This window comes from Aplidium turbinatum, chromosome 4 (assembly GCF_918807975.1).
Source record: "Aplidium turbinatum chromosome 4, kaAplTurb1.1, whole genome shotgun sequence".
In the NCBI taxonomy this organism is placed as follows: Eukaryota; Metazoa; Chordata; class Ascidiacea; order Aplousobranchia; family Polyclinidae; genus Aplidium; species Aplidium turbinatum.
The window spans coordinates 6,584,969-6,604,997 of record NC_137475.1 but is presented as its reverse complement, the minus strand read 5'-3'; the positions used below and the strand labels follow the sequence as shown (position 1 = coordinate 6,604,997).

At 37.4% G+C, this 20,029-nt stretch overlaps 2 protein-coding genes across 2 annotated transcripts; one reads left to right on the top strand and one right to left on the bottom strand.

Annotated features, from left to right (window-relative positions):
- Positions 1-11,425: 11,425 nt before the first annotated feature.
- LOC145768734 (uncharacterized) lies at positions 11,426-16,715 on the top strand. Its single transcript, XM_082580317.1, has 2 exons — positions 11,426-12,097; positions 15,987-16,715. Exons 1-2 carry the CDS (start codon positions 11,497-11,499, stop codon positions 16,022-16,024), a joined length of 639 nt encoding a protein of 212 aa, XP_082436443.1. The 5' UTR covers positions 11,426-11,496; the 3' UTR covers positions 16,025-16,715.
- Positions 16,716-16,966: 251 nt separating this feature from the next.
- Positions 16,967-19,609, bottom strand: LOC145768863 (uncharacterized). Its single transcript, XM_082580469.1, has one exon. The coding sequence runs from the start codon at positions 19,607-19,609 to the stop codon at positions 16,967-16,969; it is 2,643 nt and encodes an 880-aa protein (XP_082436595.1).
- Positions 19,610-20,029: the final 420 nt, after the last annotated feature.

Genomic DNA, 20,029 nt, shown 5'->3' with positions numbered 1-20,029 from the left:
TTAAAATATAATTTTGTTAGTTAAAAACATGGTACATGTTACAGGTGCACATCCCTGGAAAGGTAATTTAATACTGAATCCGATGCATGTAAAATTTAAGTGGCACGTGTTGCGGATTATAGTTTTATTTGAAGATGTTTGGAGTGGTGTTTATTACGCAAAAATCGTATTATTTTCTTGAATATCGTAAATGTATCCTCCTGCATTTTTGAAGCGTTCTACTGGGAGTTCCTTCCAAATGCCGACCTATTGGTGCACATCCCTGGAAAGGTAATTTAATACTGAATCCGATGCATGTAAAATTTAAGTGGCACGTGTTGCGGATTATAGTTTTATTCGAAGATGTTTGGAGTGGTGTTTATTACGCAAAAATCGTATTATTTTCTTGAATATCGTAAATGTATGCTCCTGCATCTTTGAAGCGTTCTGCTGGGAGTTCCTTCCAAATGCCGACCTATTGGTGCACATCCCTGGAAAGGTAATTTAATACTGAATCCGATGCATGTAAAATTTAAGTGGCACGTGTTGCGGATTATAGTTTTATTCGAAGGTGTTTGGAGTGGTGTCTATTATGCAAAAATCGTATTATTTTAATGTTTGTTGTAAATGCATCCTCCTGCATCTTTGAAGCGTTCTGCTGGGAGTTCCTTCCAAATGCCGACCTATTGGTGCACATCCCTGGAAAGGTAATTTAATACTGAATCCGATGCATGTAAAATTTAAGTGGCACGTGTTGCGGATTATAGTTTTATTCGAAGATGTTTGGAGTGGTGTCTATTATGCAAAAATCGTATTATTTTAATGTTTATCGTAAATATATGCTCCATCTTTGAAGCGTTCTGCTGGGAGTTCCTTCCAAATGCCGACCTATTGGTGCACATCCCTGGAAAGGTAATTTAATACTGAATTTGATGCATGTAAAATTTAAGTGGCACGTGTTGCGGATTATAGTTTTATTCGAAGATGTTTGGAGTGGTGTTTATTACGCAAAAATCGTATTATTTTCTTGAATATCGTAAATGTATCCTCCTGCATTTTTGAAGCGTTCTACTGGGAGTTCCTTCTAAATGCCGACCTATTGGTGCACATCCCTGGAAAGGTAATTTAATACTGAATCCGATGCATGTAAAATTTAAGTGGCACGTGTTGCGGATTATAGTTTTATTCGAAGATGTTTGGAGTGGTGTTTATTACGCAAAAATCGTATTATTTTCTTGAATATCGTAAATGTATGCTCCTGCATCTTTGAAGCGTTCTGCTGGGAGTTCCTTCCAAATGCCGACCTATTGGTGCACATCCCTGGAAAGGTAATTTAATACTGAATCCGATGCATGTAAAATTTAAGTGGCACGTGTTGCGGATTATAGTTTTATTCGAAGGTGTTTGGAGTGGTGTCTATTATGCAAAAATCGTATTATTTTAATGTTTGTTGTAAATGTATCCTCCTGCATCTTTGAAGCGTTCTGCTGGGAGTTCCTTCCAAATGCCGACCTATTGGTGCACATCCCTGGAAAGGTAATTTAATACTGAATCCGATGCATGTAAAATTTAAGTGGCACGTGTTGCGGATTATAGTTTTATTCGAAGATGTTTGGAGTGGTGTCTATTACGCAAAAATCGTATTATTTTCTTGAATATCGTAAATGTATCCTCCTGCATCTTTGAAGCGTTCTGCTGGGAGTTCCTTCCAAATGCCGACCTATTGGTGCACATCCCTGGAAAGGTAATTTAATACTGAATCCGATGCATGTAAAATTTAAGTGGCACGTGTTGCGGATTATAGTTTTATTCGAAGATGTTTGGAGTGGTGTCTATTACGCAAAAATCGTATTATTTTAATGTTTATCGTAAATATATGCTCCATCTTTGAAGCGTTCTGCTGCGAGTTCCTTCCAAATGCCGACCTATTGGTGCACATCCCTGGAAAGGTAATTTAATACTGAATCCGATGCATGTAAAATTTAAGTGGCACGTGTTGCGGATTATAGTTTTATTCGTAGATCGTTCGAAGGTATGTCATGTCGCATTTTGTGCCTCGCACTTATTCACGGATAACTTTTTTAGGCGGAAAGCGGAAAAATTATTCTGCCAGAATGACGGTGGTGTCATTCTGGCAGAATAATTCTGCGCGATCCGCCTAAAAAAATGATCCGTAAAAATTTGCGCGATAAACAATGCGATGAAAGTAGCAACACTCGGAAGCTGATAAAATCACTTCTCGTTACCACATCAAAGCAAATCTTAAATTTTTTCCATAGCCAAATGAACAGTTAACACAGAAATTTAAATAAAAAACTCGACTTGTCAAAGATAAAGCAACTGCAATTGCGAAAATTAGACAAAAAATCGTATCTATTAAGACTGCTATATGTGATATGGCAAGAAAAGTAAGCATCACAAAAACGACTATAAAAATACTTTCCCGAAATATTTTTTGGAATTTTATTTTTGAATCGTGTTCAGAATTAAATTTCCTTTCCAGGGATGGCAAGCTCGTGGTGGGGCAGACGAAGGAAACGCGAGCAGAATGGTTTAAAAATGGGGGAAATGTCTTACGTATTTAAAAACAAATAGAGATTTCAACGTTAAAAGACGCCTTCAATTAGGCGTCTATAAAAATACTTTTCCGATATATTTTTCGGAATTTTATTTTTGAATCGTGTTCAGAATTAAATTTCCTTTCCAGGGGTGGCAAGCTCGTGGTGGGGCAGACGAAGGAAACGCGAGCAGAATGGTTTAAAAATGGGGGAAATGTCTTACGTATTTAAAAACAAATAGAGATTTCAACGTTAAAAGACGCCTTCAATTGACCGTCTATAAAAATATTTTCCCGAAATATTTTTCGGAATTTTATTTTTGAATCGTGTTCAGAATTAAATTTCCTTTCCAGGGACGGCAAGCTCGTGGTGGGGCAGACGAAGGAAACGCGAGCAGAATGGTTTAAAAATGGAAGAAATGTCTTACGTATTTAAAAACAAATAGAGATTTCAACGTTAAAAGACGCCTTCAATTAGGCGTCTATAAAAATATTTTTCCGATATATTTTTCGGAATTTTATTTTTGAATCGTGTTCAGAATTAAATTTCCTTTCCAGGGGTGGCAAGCTCGTGGTGGGGCAGACGAAGGAAACGCGAGCAGAATGGTTTAAAAATGGGGGAAATGTCTTACGTATTTAAAAACAAATAGAGATTTCAACGTTAAAAGACGCCTTCAATTGACCGTCTATAAAAATATTTTCCCGAAATATTTTTCGGAATTTTATTTTTGAATCGTGTTCAGAATTAAATTTCCTTTCCAGGGACGGCAAGCTCGTGGTGGAGCAGACGAAGGAAACGCAAGCAGAATGGTTTAAAAATGGAAGAAATGTCTTACGTATTTAAAAATAAATAGAGATTTTAACGTTTATAGACGCCTTCAATTGAGCGTCTATAAAAATACTTTCCCGAAATATTTTTCGGAATTTTATTTTTGAATCGTGTTCTGAATTAAATTTCCTTTCCAGGGGTGGCAAGCTCGTGGTGGGGCAGACGAAGGAAACGCGAGCAGAATGGTTTAAAAATGGAAGAAATGTCTTACGTATTTAAAAACAAATAGAGATTTCAACGTTAAAAGACGCCTTCAATTAGGCGTCTATAAAAATACTTTCCCGAAATATTTTTCGGAATTTTATTTTTGAATCGTGTTCAGAATTAAATTTCCTTTCCAGGGGTGGCAAGCTCGTGGTGGGGCAGACGAAGGAAACGCAAGCAGAATAGTTTAAAAATGGGGGAAATGTCTTGCGTATTTAAAAATAAATAGAGATTTTAACGTTTATAGACGCCTTCAATTGACCGTCTATAAAAATACTTTCCCGAAATATTTTTCGGAATTTTATTTTTGAATCGTGTTCAGAATTAAGTTTCCTTTCCAGGGGTGGCAAGCTCGTGGTGGGGCAGACGAAGGAAACGCAAGCAGAATAGTTTAAAAATGGGGGAAATGTCTTGCGTATTTAAAAATAAATAGAGATTTTAACGTTTATAGACGCCTTCAATTGACCGTCTATAAAAATACTTTCCCGAAATATTTTTGGGAATTTTATTTTTGAATCGTGTTCAGAATTAAATTTCCTTTCCAGGGGTGGCAAGCTCGTGGTGGGGCAGACGAAGGAAACGCGAGCAGAATAGTTTAAAAATGGAAGAAATGTCTTACGTATTTAAAAATAAATAGAGATTTTAACGTTGATCAACGCCTTCAATTAGGCGTCTATAAAAATATTTTCCCGATATATTTTTCGGAATTTTATTTTTGAACCGTGTTCAGAATTAAATTTCCTTTCCAGGGATGGCAAGCTCGTGGTGGGGCAGACGAAGGAAACGCGAGCAGAATGGTTTAAAAATGGAAGAAATGTCTTGAGTATTTAAAAATAAATAGAGATTTTAACGTTTATAGACGCCTTCAATTAGGCGTCTATAAAAATATTTTCCCGAAATATTTTTCGGAATTTTATTTTTGAATCGTGTTCAGAATTAAATTTCCTTTCCAGGGGTGGCAAGCTCGTGGTGGGGCAGACGAAGGAAACTGGGGCAGAATGATTTGAAATTGGGGGAAATATCTTACGTATTTAAAATTAAATAATGATTTTGACGTTTTGAGAAGCCTTCAATTAAGCGTTTATAAAAGATAGTTGAAAAATTAGAAATTACAGAAAATAATGGAAAATACCTGTACAAAAATAAATTCCTTGTGTTACATTTGTTTATTAAGTTCTGTATTGTTGTAAGGTTTTCCCACTACACCTTTGAGGCAACCTTATACGGTCGTTCGGTTTTTTGTTAATGCAGGACCTGTCGCCAGTAGCCATATTACACCTGCTTATACAGCACATCTTGAGTAGTGCAAAAAAATTGTACAGAATAGTTAATGCTTTATCAATATTGAACTTTTCAGAATTTGACAAAATGATGTGTAAATCGAAGAGATCCTAATTTGAAAACTTAAATTTCTCTAGAAAGCGATTATAGGCTATACATTTCGAATGGGTATTTTTTTAAGTTTTAATAGATTACTGCATCTACAATGATTTGATTTAGAAATCACTAGGTTTGTTTGTCGTATCCAGACTTACACCTGGTGGTTGAAGATTTGGATTAAGTGGACACGAAAGCAATGAAGCCAATCTTCGTGTCCACTTTCAGGCATGCCTTTAAGTGTCCTGCCAAAGACACACCCGCATGCTCTTGAACGGTGTCGAACCCGGTGCTCTTTCGATTGCCTTTCCAAGTTCTCACCACTCGGCTATGCAGCCGACCTCACCACTCGGCTATGTAGTAGGTATCAGTTAATGAAGAATAATTTGTATTCTCTGAGCACAACATAAACTTCTAAACATTTTTTCAGCAAATCGAGTAGGATGCTGCGGATTCTTTTGCTATATTCAGTCTTTAGCTTTTACGTAGAAAAACAAGTATCTGCGATCCTGTATTACCTTTGTCATTTCGCAGAACGAAATACATCGAACTTTTTTGTCATTAAATTCTCAAACTACATTGGCTCCTTCTAGATCTAGACAATAACAAATGTCATGGCCGTTTTCCTTCCCTTCACCAAAATGTGCAATGGCACTTACGAATTTGTAATTACATTCAACGCCATTTGCATCCTCAAGAGTAAAAGTTTCATTTGCTGTGACACATCTTTTGGATTTGATTACACCAGTATTTCTACCTAAAGACAGAACCAAAACTTTGGGGAAACTAAATATTTGTTTACTCGTAGTGCAGTTCACACTTGTACATTTACAACATGGTGACATTTCGTTGTCAACGAGCAAGTTCTTTAGATATAAGGATAAAAGATTATTTTCTAAAATCCAGTGGTACATTGGTAGAAATAATACTTTTTCGTTATTTCTATGAAGCTCACTTTTCGAACCGCATTCAATACACTGGTGATACGTGACGTATTCCAGTGCCAATGTTATATCAGACCGCTCTAATAACAATGGCAATGACGATTCGCTAAAAAATTCGGCAGGGTCATGTTGCAAATCCAGTGGAAATTTACTTCTTATATCATTCAACGTGTTTTTAAGTAGTTTTTCTTCTACGTTTCTGTTAACAATAAGATTATGCATTATAAGTTACCTACATTTACTAAGCCAGGAGGAAGATTGCTATTAGGAGTTCCAGATAGCGTTTGCGTTTGTATAGCGTTTGATAGCGTTTGTAACGATGTAATATATCATCCAATGTCGATAGGTTGTGAAAAAATCAACATCCAAATTTCTTTGGTTAAGCTTTTCATCGCTTTTGTTGCAAAGAATATCCGCTGTCATGTAAACGGCCACTCCACAAGTGTTGTTGACTGGTTGCATCAAGATGTGTTTAGTGTCTACGGCTCAATCGTCCTTACATAGCCCGTAATCAACCAAGATATTTAATAAACAATCTACGCCGTCACGAAAGAACTTTGAAACATCACTGGACATGCCATTGTTTAATGAATCATAGCAATGTAACAACTCCTTTTGGATGGAAAAATGTAACAAGCGAAAATGACCATTGCACAAGAAAGGCAGAAGAACGACGGGTCGCAGTTTGTCCTCGTTTTCTATCATGGCCGTTTTGAAAAATTTTATTGACTTTGCGGGTTAGCAAAATGTAAGCGTCTACCAGACGTTTGCTTAGCCAACCAACGGCCGATGGATTTGTATAGTGCTTTTCCAATTCGCTCTTGATTTTCCTACAGGGGTTATTACACGCCGTAAGTAAATCTAGCCAAGACACTTCGTGGTTTTTGTCTATTACGAGAGCGGTATCAGATAAACAGTTACGATTTATTGCCAAATCGTGCCACACCTTTGTTGAAAATTCCTTCATGTACCCGAAATCTTTTTTTATAGCAGTCCAAAAGTCATTTATCCGTTTGTCATCAAACAAACAAATAATGCTTTCCATTATTTCGTCCAGTTCATGCAGGGTTGTACATGCAAATAACAACGAAATCCAATGCATTGCAGTCAATCTGTGTTGTTTATGTTTGTAATGTTTTTTTGCCATAACTTTAGCTGCACGCATGGCATGACTTAAACAATTGTGAACGAACGTTTTTTCTAAGTCGTACGTTATTGTCTCGCCTGTAACTACTCTCCAGCATCTGTTGTAATAATCTAACCTTGTTTCATTGCACATAGCACTTAATACAGCATTCCACATAGCCATTGAACCGTCAATCATCATCAATGCCGGCTTTTTTACTTTCCCGCAAATTTTTACAATGTCCATTAAAAATTTTCTCAGAAAACTCCGTATACTCTCAGAATTATGAGTTGTTGCGATGTTTGTTGCCACCGGGAGCGCTGGACCCCCGGTGTATGGGCTTCTCACTAAAAGCGAATAAATTTGAAAGTCTTTTTCACCTTCTTGTTTTCTGACTATACTTCCAGATGCGTCGAAATAAACTACATCATTGGGGCATAAATCCCGATAAAGTTTCACTTGTGCATTTGAATACATTGTAACGCCTGGTGGATGTGTAGTTATTTGTCTTATAAAAGTTCGATTTTTCTTTTCAAACTCGTATCTCAGGCGATTGATGTTATACATCCAATTTTTTGAGTATCTATTGCAAAGCTTACCTTCACTTTTTATATTTCTCAAAACAGACCAGGCAGGAGCAAAGTTATACACTCCGTAAAATAGTTTATCTTCAGTTAAGTCATCTACCAACTTTCGGCCAACTTCGCTAGGATGTTTACATTGTAATTGTTCCATAAGTAATTTACGTTGTTCTCCTGCGACCGGCCTTCGTTTAACGCAATGCGATTCATGGCTACGCTTCCCCTTCACACTTACGACTATTTCAACTTTATCAACGTACGAAAATATACGAATGGTCCCCTTTACTGAGCATTCACAACAACGCGAGTGCTTGCAATACATGTTAGCATGGCCATTGTAAAATTTTGTATCGCCGCTACTTAGAGACTCAACTGCTGCTGGTTCTACCAAATAATGATTTCTGAAACAAAAAACACATCTGTCATAAATTTTTCTAACTTTTTTGCATATAATATCGCGATATAAACCAAATCAAAATCTATGCGCAGTGCGACTGGAAGTCATTTCTTTCCATTCATCTAACGTGAGGAATAACGACTTACTATCTATGTTAACCAATTCACAACGTCGTTCACGCTTTTGCGATACTGGCTCTTTAAAATCCCCTAACTCCTTCAATGTTTCATCAGAAATCCAAGGTTTCTGATTTTGGGAGCATCCAAAAATGCTACCTTCATTATCATTTACTCCGTTTGGGTCATTATTTTTGTTTTTTACATCAATAAATATTTTTTGGCGATCAACTTTTAGGCCTACATCATCTTCAGCTTTGTCATCAGGTTTTAGATTATCTGTTTCATTTAAGGTTTCATCAACTGTGACTTTTACATCAATAAATTTTTTTTTATTATTATTAACTTTTGCTTTTAGATCATCAATTTCGATTATTTTGTCAGTTTCGGTTTTTAGGTGATTAGTTTCGGTCTTTACCAAATTGTTGTCGCAGTTAGATAGAAGTAAGTTTGATCTATTATTATCAGACAAATGTAAATCATCAGAATTAGTTGGAGAGGCAGATTTACTAACGTTACAAAGCAAATCAGATTTCTGCTGGAAAACTGAAGGTAAGACATTTAAATGTTGAATGGGTTTGTTGCTTACACCAACAAGTTTATGACAAAACACGGAATTTGTAGAATGCAACACTATCTGTTCACCTTCGCATACACGATGACTATTAGCACAATTCCATTGTTTTTCTGTTATAGCTAATGCCGGACTATTTGGTGAGAATATGCAGCGAGGGTGAAACCATTTCAAGCAAGTTCCACAGCACACATATAGGGATCCGTCATTAGGCTTGTTACATATGCAGTAGAGAAGATTGTCTTCATGATTTTGTAAAGAAATGTCACTTCGATAGGCAACAGAAACAGTTGTTTCGTTTTGATCTGGGTTATTCTGTTGACCAACATCGCAAAACTTTTGCGCACCTAGCGTTGAGGAGATATGTTGAGATGTCACGCCTTTCGCTATATTTTTTTGTTTAGAAGAAACATATAGTAGTTTTACCGATTCCCTAAAGAAGAATCACGATGCCATCTAGATTTAATTGTTCTCACTTCAGAGCGAAAAAAGGAAGCAGGCCAATGATTTTCCTTTAGCATTGCTGCGACACATGAACCAGGAAGGTAGTCATCGCGAGGGAAGTCGTCCATATGCTTGCTGATGGAATTTGCTAATTCAATATCTAACTGAGAGGGCACAGTTTGTGATATCGAAGCGGAATTTGTTTTAAAATGATCTATTAAGTTTTTATTTTTTCGACAAAACGTCAACAAATATTTCTCTCGTTTAGAAGCAGCACACTTTGCACAAAAACTCGAAGACGTTAAAAACTCTACACGGTTTGATTTGTTTCTCAAGGAATGCAAATTATTTTCGCTAAATACCTACCAATTTCATTTTGCCGTTTGACTTACTAAGTCATCAGAAGCACCTCTAAAGTTCATTGTCAACATTTTGCTGTTACGTTTCGGAAAGGTGCTTTCTTGGCAAACTTCATCAAAATGAAATAACGTTTCAAGTGGAGAAAACCGATTTTGCGAAACAAAGCTTCGAGTAGGATTACAACTGGCACCACGCGTCCCTGTAGCAGACCTCACACCAGGACCGGCACCACTCATGTTTTTAGCAGACCTCACAACAACAGGACCAGCACCACTCGAGCCTGTATTAGACTTCATAGCACCAGAACAGGCACCACTCATACCGGAAGCAGACATCACAGCACCAGAACAGGCACCACTCGACCCTGTACGAGACCTCACAACAACAGGACCGGCACTACTCGTCCTTTTAGCAGACCTCACAACAACAGGACCAGCACCACTTGTTTATTATGTCTCGAGCTTTATTGCGAACGTTGTTGGTACGAAGCACTTCAGTAACAGAATGAATGCGTGTCACAAAATGGCGGTAACGGATTAGCTCAAGTGGTCGTAGAATAGAAAAAGGCGAAGTGACTGATCTCAAGACAGATACTGCGTTGCGCAATGATATGACGTCATCAACATCCCCCTTTCAATGAAAGGCGTTATGAATAGGATTGCAGTTTTACTACAGTATGAAGGAGAGATCATTTGGGGGTTAGGTTACATAATACAAAACGTATGGTAACACATATGATTACGATATGGCATATGATTACGATATACACACAATGCAAAACGTATTGTAACATATGTGATTACGATATGGTAAGTTAATTATATTTACAGCGAAAGGGTAAATGTTCAAGAGGTGGAGATGCAAGCATACTGCTAAAAGTTATCAGTGATATCTGGGATAATGCAGTTAAAATATATCACATACAACTTCAAACACAAATGCCAAATGTCATCAGGTTGTAGGTTAAGAAAATTACGTAGTATGGTAATCATTCAACCACACAGGGGCTCTACGCATCCGTCTTGGTCGTTCTGAAGAGCTACTTCTGGGGTAGCTTTCAGAGGGTTCGTCATGGTTGTCAAGTGGTGTTATACTGTGTGGTATATCTAAGAACAGGTCGCTTTTGTCGATACGAAGGTGGACCCTGTTCCTTTTATACCTTGTGCCAGAAGCGGACTCGATTATGTAGGTGCGCGAAGAAGGTATTGCGGTCACTCTCCCTCGTTCCCAGCTTGTACTGGGTGGGCTTTGAAAATAAATTCGTTGTCCAATTGAAAATGGACTCATATCACGAGCGTTTTTATCATAATTTCTTTTTGTGGCGTTTCTGCGATGAAGCCTTTTTTCGGCGTGCATGGTGTTGCTAGGTTTGGTGATTAGAGGTATCACTGATCTAAGTTTTCTGCCAAAGAGGATCTCTGCTGGGCTGATGTTTACGTCTTGGCGCGGCGTGTTCCTGATCTCAAGCAGGGCTTGGTATTGGTCGGTTTGGTTGAGAAATGTGCGCTTAAGCATGGTTTTTACACATTTAACCGCTGACTCTGCTTTTCCGTTTTCTCGTTGATGGCCTGGGCTGGAAGTTGTATGGGTGACCTGCCATTTTTTGCAAAATGCGTTAAAGCCATCAGACATAAACTGTGGACCGCAGTCTGATACCACACATTTGGGAATGCCGTATCGCGCAAAATGCTTTTTTAAGCAGCTTATAACTTGTCTGGTGGTGGTTGACGTCATCACGTCGATTTCAATGAAATTAGAGTAGTAGTCGACCGTTATTAAATAACTCTTTCCTTGAAACTCGCACAGATCAATACCAATTTTTTCCCATGGCGCCGTTCCTTCGTTGTGTTGTTTGAGTGTCTCTTTCTGGTTGCTTGGTTTTGTTTGTTCATTCTATTTGAATAAGGTGAATGGATGCCTAGGTAGCTTGTATTTAAAAACCGGAAAATTTAAGTAGTTTTAATCTTGCCTAATACTTCTTGCTGCTTCAATTACCTTGCAAAGAAAAATGGATGAAGTTAAATGCATGCTGAAGCAATTGTCTGAAGAAATCAAGGAAATTCAAAAGGAGCAAAAGACAATAAAAGGGAAGTACCAGACTGAAATTCATAAACCAAAAGCTGACTCTAATGGTACATCCTGTTTTGCAGATTTACAAAAAAATCCTGATGTTGAACGACTTGACAAAAGAATTGACCATCTGGTCAATAAATTCAACATGATGTCTTCTGCCATGAAAAAAATTGAAAACAAAATGGATGACCAAGAACAGTATACCAGACGTGACTGCTTGATTCTTCATGGATGCTCAGCCATGCCTAAAGAATCAATCAGTCGCTCTCCTCCTTCTTTTTTTACTAATTTTGTAATTCAAACCATAAATGAGAAGTTAGATTTAAACATCACAGATTGGGACATAAGTACTTGCCACCCTTTATCTAACAGAACTGAAAATGTACCAATAATTGTGAAATTTACTAGGAGGTCAACTCGAGATCTGATCTTCAACTCAAAACGCAAACTTAAAGGAAGCGGGATGGCCATAACCGAGTCCCTCACCAAAAGAAGGCTAGCATTGCTGAATCAGGCCAAGGAGAAATTGGGAAAAAGTAATGTTTTCTCATTCAATGGAAAAATTTATGCATATGTCCACGACAAAAAGCATTGGATTCAGACTGAAGATGACATATCAAAGTTAAGCAATTAATATTAATTATTTAAATGATTTCTTCCATACATTAAGCTCCATTATCTGTTGAGAATTGAAATGTTAAAACCTATTTTAGATACAGTAAGCTTACTGATAAGTACTGCTTTTTGATATAGCATTTCTTAAAGTCAGCTTGCAATATGCTGACATAACTTTAAAACCTCCAGTCAACCTCAACTTTATTATATTACCTTAATTACCTTGTTAAACTACTTTAAACTATTGATAATATACTTTTGATTATTGTTCAAATTTTAGCATATTTTTCTGCTTGTTTGTATACTCAGCAGTAGGCTGTATTTAAATATCATGTTCGGTTGATTTCTTCACAGCTACACAGGTAAGTCCATATTATCTATGCCTACATGTAACATCTGTGAGAAAGTTGTTCGCAGCAACCAGAAGTCCATCTCCTGCAGTGTATGTAATTTGTCTAATCATTTTAAATGTACAAACTTAACTCAGACTGATAGATCTTATTTCTGTACAAACTGTTTACATAACTCTTTACCGTTTTTCAACTGTAGTGATATTATATTTACCCAACTTTTTTCAATCAAAACAGCACAACTTCTCAACCAAGAGCCTACATTGCTTAATGAACTTTTTTCATCACTTGAAAATGAAGTTGTAAATACTGAAGAACTTGAACCTTGTTTTCAAGCTAATGATGTGTATGTGTATTCTAACAAAGTACATTTTTTCGTAACAAATATGCAAATAAACAAATCCCTAATAACTATGCACCTTAACATTAGATCTTTATCAAACCCAAAGAATTTCTCAAAATTGCAGGCACTTGTAACGTCAATGACAGTTAAACCACATATTATATCTATTAATGAAACATGGCTTAAAGTAAACCAAACTGGTGAATTTACCTCCCTAGATGGGTATGTTTTTCTCGCAAATAGTAGATGTAAACAAAGGGGTGGAGGAGTGGCTCTGTATATAAAAGATAGCATTATGTTCTCTGTAAGAAATGACCTGACTATTATGAAAGAAAAAATTTTTGAATCCCTTTTTGTTGATATATTTGTAAACAAGAAAAAGTTAACTTGTGGTACTATATATAGATCTCCTCAATCACTTTCTGCTGCCAACTCTGAGTTTCTACAAACACTCCTTCCTACAATAAAAACAATATCAAAATCAAATGCACAATGTTTCATAATGGGAGATTTTAATTACAATTTATTGGACCATAATAATTGTCACACCAGCAACTATGCTGATGCTATGTTTGAACACAGCTTCCATCCATTGATAACTAAACCAACTAGAATTACTTCAGCCAGTACCACATGTATTGATCACATATGGACAAATGTCTGTAATGCCAAAACAAATGCTGGTATAATAGTTGACTGCATCGCTGACCATCTGCCTGTAATACAATGCTCTCAATTAGGTTCAATAGAAGAACTTTCATTAAACAAAGAGAAAAGATGCTACAGCAACATTAACATGTGTCATTTTGTAGAAAAATTATCTAAGCTCAACATTAATAACATCATGAATGAAACCAACACTGATGTAGCTTATAACATGCTTTTCAATAATTACGTTGAAGTATTTAAAAGCAGTTTTCCAGTGAAATCTGTAAGAAATGTAACAACAAAATGCTGGTATGATCATGAACTCAGTGATCTTTACAGAATGAAACAACTGGCATACAAAAAATATCTTAGAAAATCTTCTGAAAAAAACAAATCTTACTACAATGCTCTAAGAAACTTTTATACCAGGTCACTAAAGCTGAAAAAACAAAACTATTTTAAAACTTTACTGTTAAAGCACAAAAATAACCTGAAAAAAACCTGGAATATTTTAAATCAATTATTAGGTAAAACCAGATGCAATGAACAGTCCCATCTTGTTAAAGGTGATGAAGTACTTATACAGAATATTGATAAGGCTAACTACTTCAATGAATATTTCTCTTCAATAGCATCAAATCTGGTGGATAAAATTCCTAATACAAGTACCAAATTTTCAGATTATCTTTCAAATCCTATCAGTGAATCCATTTTTTTGCGCCCCACTTCTGCTGATGAAGTCAAACAAATTCTTTCTTCTTTTCAATCCAAACTTAGTTGTGGAATAGATGAAATACCAACAAAGATATTAAAAGTTGTACCACAAAACATAATTATAGCACTGACCCACATCTTCAATTTATCCTTAACTAACGGTGAATTTATAACAGCATTTAAAACATCTAAAATAATACCCATATTCAAAAAAGGCAAAACTGAAGACTGTAGTAATTACCGCCCCATCAGTCTATTATCTTCCTTTTCTAAAATACTTGAAAAAATAATGTACAACAGAGTGTATAATTTTCTTGACAACCATAACTTTTTCTACCCCCAACAATTTGGGTTCAGACAAAATCATTCAACTAACCTCGCAGTTTTGCATCTTGTCAGTAAAATTTCAAATGCATTTGAAAAAAAAGAAACCACCCTTGGTATATTTTTAGACCTGTCTAAAGCATTTGACACAATTGATCACAAAATTTTGTTAAACAAGCTTTACTATTATGGTATCAGGGGGGCAGCCCATGACTGGCTCAGTAGTTACCTACTAAACCGATTTCAAGTAGTAGAAATATCTCAATCAATGTCTACTAAACGCAAAATATGTTTCGGGGTCCCCCAGGGTTCAATTCTAGGACCTTTACTGTTTTTGATATATATAAATGATTTCTGTAACAGCTTACAACACTCTGAATCTGTAATGTTTGCTGATGACTCCAATTTGTTTTTATGTGGTAACAGTATCCCCGAGCTTTATGAACTGGCCAATATGGAAATGTTAAATGTAACAGACTGGCTAGCAGCAAATAGGCTGTCGTTAAATGTAAATAAAACTAAGCACATTTTATTCAACAATAATAATAATACAAAGTGTTTTAACTTCACCCATACATTATCTGTGTACAATCAACCCATTGAACGTCTTAACACTGTTAGTTTCCTAGGCATTTTACTGAATGAAAATTTGTCATGGAAATCTCATATGATTCACTTGCTACAAAAACTGCGACGAAATTTCGGAATAATCTGCAAGATTAAACCTTACTTAAACACTGCGAATTTGATTTCTCTCTATCATTCTCTCATTGAAAGCAATCTAAGATATTGCATTAGTGCTTGGAAGCATGGTCATGTTACCATTGTAAACAAACTGCAAAAAATTTGCAACAAATTCATAAAAATGATCACTAAGCATGAACCACAATACAATGTCGACAGTTTTTTCACAATTGATAACCTTTATACCATCGAAACTGGCAAATTCATGTTTAAACTAAAACATAATCAACTGCCTAAAAACTTTAACTCACTATTTCAACTTAATAGCAACTTGCATCACATATCAACTAGAAGTAGCAATCGATTTTTTCTCCCCTATTACTCGAAAAAGTTAACCCAACAATCCATCCAATTTAGTGGAGTTAAAGTCTGGAACGATCTCCCTAAACACATTACTGAAATCGAAACCTTTTCATTATTCAGCAGCAAGCTGAAAACCCATCTGCAAACAAAAACTCAAACCGATTAGCATACGTCCATTGTGTAATAGATACCACTTTTGTACATTTAATCTTTCAAGTACTACTGTCAATGTCGTACATCTGCCATCAACACCTTAAACTGTTCAGTTTCAATAGGCTGCAATTAGATGCTAATATGTTACCAATGCAATATGCCTTTAATTAGCCGAACGTATAATATACTTGTTCACAGAACCTTATAACTTTCTGTTACTTTGTTGTGTAGATTTATTTGGCAAGAGTACTTCAACAATGAAGCTGTAGGCCTATCACTCTCCAGAAGTTTGGTTGGAAATTCATTTCAAGAAACTCCATCCCGCTCCGATACCGAAGTCACCCGCATGCCATCTAGACCATTTTCATAATTATCATCTTCACTACATTTTTCATCATTCATGATCATCAGTGTAATATCATGCTCAAATAATAAGTTAATTAATCTAAATTCCTGTACCCATCAGTTATCAATTCCTATTCAATATCACACCACTGTCGTTGCTGCGAACACTCCATTTTACTTAAAACGATGTACTGTACATAGTATTTTGTATATGTAATATGTTTAATATGTAAATAATATGTTTAATATGTAATAATATGCCGTATGTTCATTGTTTATTCTTGAATGCTCGTGTTGTTGATTTTTCTTTTTTATATTGGTTGTAAGGTTCAGTCGTCCCCGCATGGTTTCATCAACTGGCACACCTCCAGTTGCTTTAGGTATGTGGAGCCAACTGGTTCTTCCAACTAATTCATCTACTTTAAACTGTTAGGTTTGGTGGCCGTGCTTAATTTACGTTCGTGTACGTAACCTTTAAATTTGCATCGCATGCACGTTTTAAACTTTGTAGTTTTGCCACCTTTTCCTTTTGTTGGTTTTGTTCCCGTTCATTATTTGTAACTTTATCATTGCTGTTGTTTTCCGACAAAGAAAAATAAATTGAATTGAATTGAATTGAATTTGTTGACAGATTATACAATTGTCTGTCATTTGTTTTAGTTCTTTTTTGTAATCCTATCCAAAACACGGTCTCGCGTGCTCGCCGCATCATGCTGTCATAACCTAAATGCGCAAGGTGTAAATTGTCTTTGATCTCGCGGCGCAAATTTTTTGGGATAAATATGCGCTCTCCCTTTAGTATTAAGTTCTTTTCTTGCGTCAGGCACTCTCGAAGCGAAAAATAAGGTTTGATGTTTTCTGGGAGATCATTTTTGGTAGCTGGCCAACCTTCTGTTATGATCCTCGAACAGTGTTTTTGCTTCGTCATCGCTTTGCATGGCCTGTTTTACTGCAATTAGACGTTCGTCTGGTATGTCCTCTAGGACGTTTAAGTTCATTATGTGATTCGGTTGATTCTCTGAGTCGTTAAGTTCAGGGAAGGCTCTACTTAGGGTGTCGGCAATGACAAGGCTGGCTCCAGGCATGTATTTGAAATCAACATCGTATCTATTCATGCGCATCAGCAGGCTCTGTATCCGTTTGGGGGCCTGGCTTAGTGGTTTTTTAAGTATAGTTTCGATGGGTTTGTGGTCGTTGTGTATTGTGATTTGTCGGCCATAGGTGTATTGGTCAAATCGCTCCAGACCAAATACGACTGCTAATGTCTCTTTCTCTATTTGTGCCCAATTTCGCTCAGATTTTGTGAGGGCGCGAGATGCATATTCGACAGGTTGATCGTCCTGCAAGAGAACAGCACCAAGTCCATCCTTGCTGCTGTCCACCTGTAGAATCACTGGCTTTTGCGCGTCAAAATAGGCCAGTATTGGGGGTTGCTCGATTTTCTTTTTAACCTTTTGTATTGCCTGCTCACACTCCTCACTCCATTCCCACTCTACGTTTTTTCGGGTCAGTCTTCGTACGGGCTCGAGGTCGTTTGCCAGATTTAGCATGAACCTCGATAGATACTGAATCATGCCGCAGAATCGTTTTACGCCAGATATATCTGTGGGTGAAGGCATGTTTCTTATTGCTTCTATCTTTGATAGATCGGCTTGGATCCCGTTTTTCGTTACCTTGTGGCCCATAAACGTGATTTCCGTTTTCTTAATGATCGCCTTTTGATCATTGAGCAAAATTGGTATATTTTTGCAGCGCTGTCGCAAAGCTCTCAGGTTATCGTCATGGTTATTGATGGCCTGGTTTTCATTTGACCCACAACCAACAACAATGATGTCATCTGCGACAGCGAAGACACCGTTTAGGTTTTGCAACGCCTCTATTAATCTTTTTTGAAAAATTTCGCTGCTTACTTTGAGACCGAATGGAAGTCTAATCCACCGATAGCGACCATGCGGCGTGATCATTGTTGTTAGCTTGCTCGCTTCTTCATCTAGTTCGATATGCCAATAGGCGTGTTTTACATCGACCTTTGAGAATATTTTGGCATTTGTTAAGGAAGGTAAGATATCGTCAAGCGTTGGCAATTTATAGTGTTCTCTTTTTAATGCTGTGTTTAGTGGCTGGGGATCGATGCAGATACGTAAATCCCCATTTGGTTTTTTTACTATTGCCATTTGACTAACCCAGTCCGTTGGTTCATCGACGGGGGATAGTACGCCTTGCTCTACCAGCGATTCGAGTTCGAGTTTGACTTTCTCTTTGAGCGCGACTGGCACATTGCGACAGGGTAGGGTTCTAGGTTTTACCCTTGGGTCTACTGTTAAAGACGCACAACCGATGTAACCCAGATTTGTGTTACTTATATTGGCGATAAAAGCATCATCATTAATCGAAATCAAATTCAAGTTTTTAACTGTGGATAATCCTAGAAGACAGTTCAAGTTATTATCTACAACAGTGAATTTAACACAGTAGGTTTCCTTAGTTCTCGGATTGATAACATCGAGTAGGGCCGTACCTGCTGGTTTGACTGTAGTTCTATTCCACATCGTCAATGTTTGTGTAGTCGGAGTTATCTGACCTCTTTTTACAAAGCGCTTGCATATGGTGTTGACGTCAGCTCCGGTGTCCAGCTGGAAACGGACTTCCTGTTCATTTATATTGAGTAGTGCAGTTAGTCCTCGTTTCTCACTTCCTTGTATAGCACACAAATATGCGTCTTCTTCTTCTGAGTGCACGCTTGGCTCCATGTTGTGGACCTGGTGTAGGCGGCTTCGACATTTTACTGAAAAATGATTTCTTTTCCCGCAAGTGGAACACGTTTTTCCATACGCTGGGCACATGCTTCTGTTGCGGGGATGGTTTTGGCCACAAAAGTCACATTGAGCGCTTTTCTCGTAGCGTGAAAAGCGTCTCTGTGTTGCCTTGTTGGAATGGTGTTGTACAACCTTGTGTATGGACTCAGCAGGCTTTGCTTGCAATTTTTGCAATTGTTTGTGCGATGCTTCACTGGCTCGGCAGATTTGTATTGTTTTGTCAAGCGTGAGTGTCGCTTCGCATGAAAGCTTCTCTTGCAGCGCTGTCGGAACAGACAGTATGATTTTGTCTCGCAAAGCCCTGTTTCTGTCTGGAAATTTGCAGTGTTCGGCTTTTGCTTTCAATTCTGTCAGGAATGCGTCAAAGGGTTCTTTATATTCTACTTTGTAAAACCTCAATGTGGAGATAACATCGTTCTGTTTTGGGCTGCAATATTTTTCAAGTTTTTCCAGCAATATTTTCGGATCGTCTTTGCTCTCTTCTGCGGTATATTCAAAATGTCTCATTTCCTGGATCATGCTCCAGCCTGCGCATTCTTTAACGATTGCTGTCTGCACCTTGTTGTCATCATTGTATGCTTTGGTCGTCAGCAAATAGATATCCACCATTTCACGCCATTGGTGATAGGACTCGGCAAGGTTGCTGTCCAGTGGATCAAGTGGTGGGGGCAGTCTATGTTGGCGATCTGACATCTTGTCTGTCTATGACGCTGGTTCAATTTAACCTTAGTGCCACTTCTATCTGTATGTCTTCGATTTGCTGACGCTACGGCTGAGTTCAAGAATCTTGCGCTGCCACCATGTTTATTATGTCTCGAGCTTTATTGCGAACGTTGTTGGTACGAAGCACTTCAGTAACAGAATGAATGCGTGTCACAAAATGGCGGTATCGGATTAGCTCAAGTGGTCGTAGAATAGAAAAAGGCGAAGTGACTGATCTCAAGACAGATACTGCGTTGCGCAATGATATGACGTCATCAACACCACTCGTACATGTGTCAGATTTCATAGCACCAGAACAGGCACCACTCGTCCCGTTAAAGACGTTATGGACGCCTAATTGAAGGCGTCTATAAACGTTAAAATCTCTATTTATTTTTAAATACGTAAGAC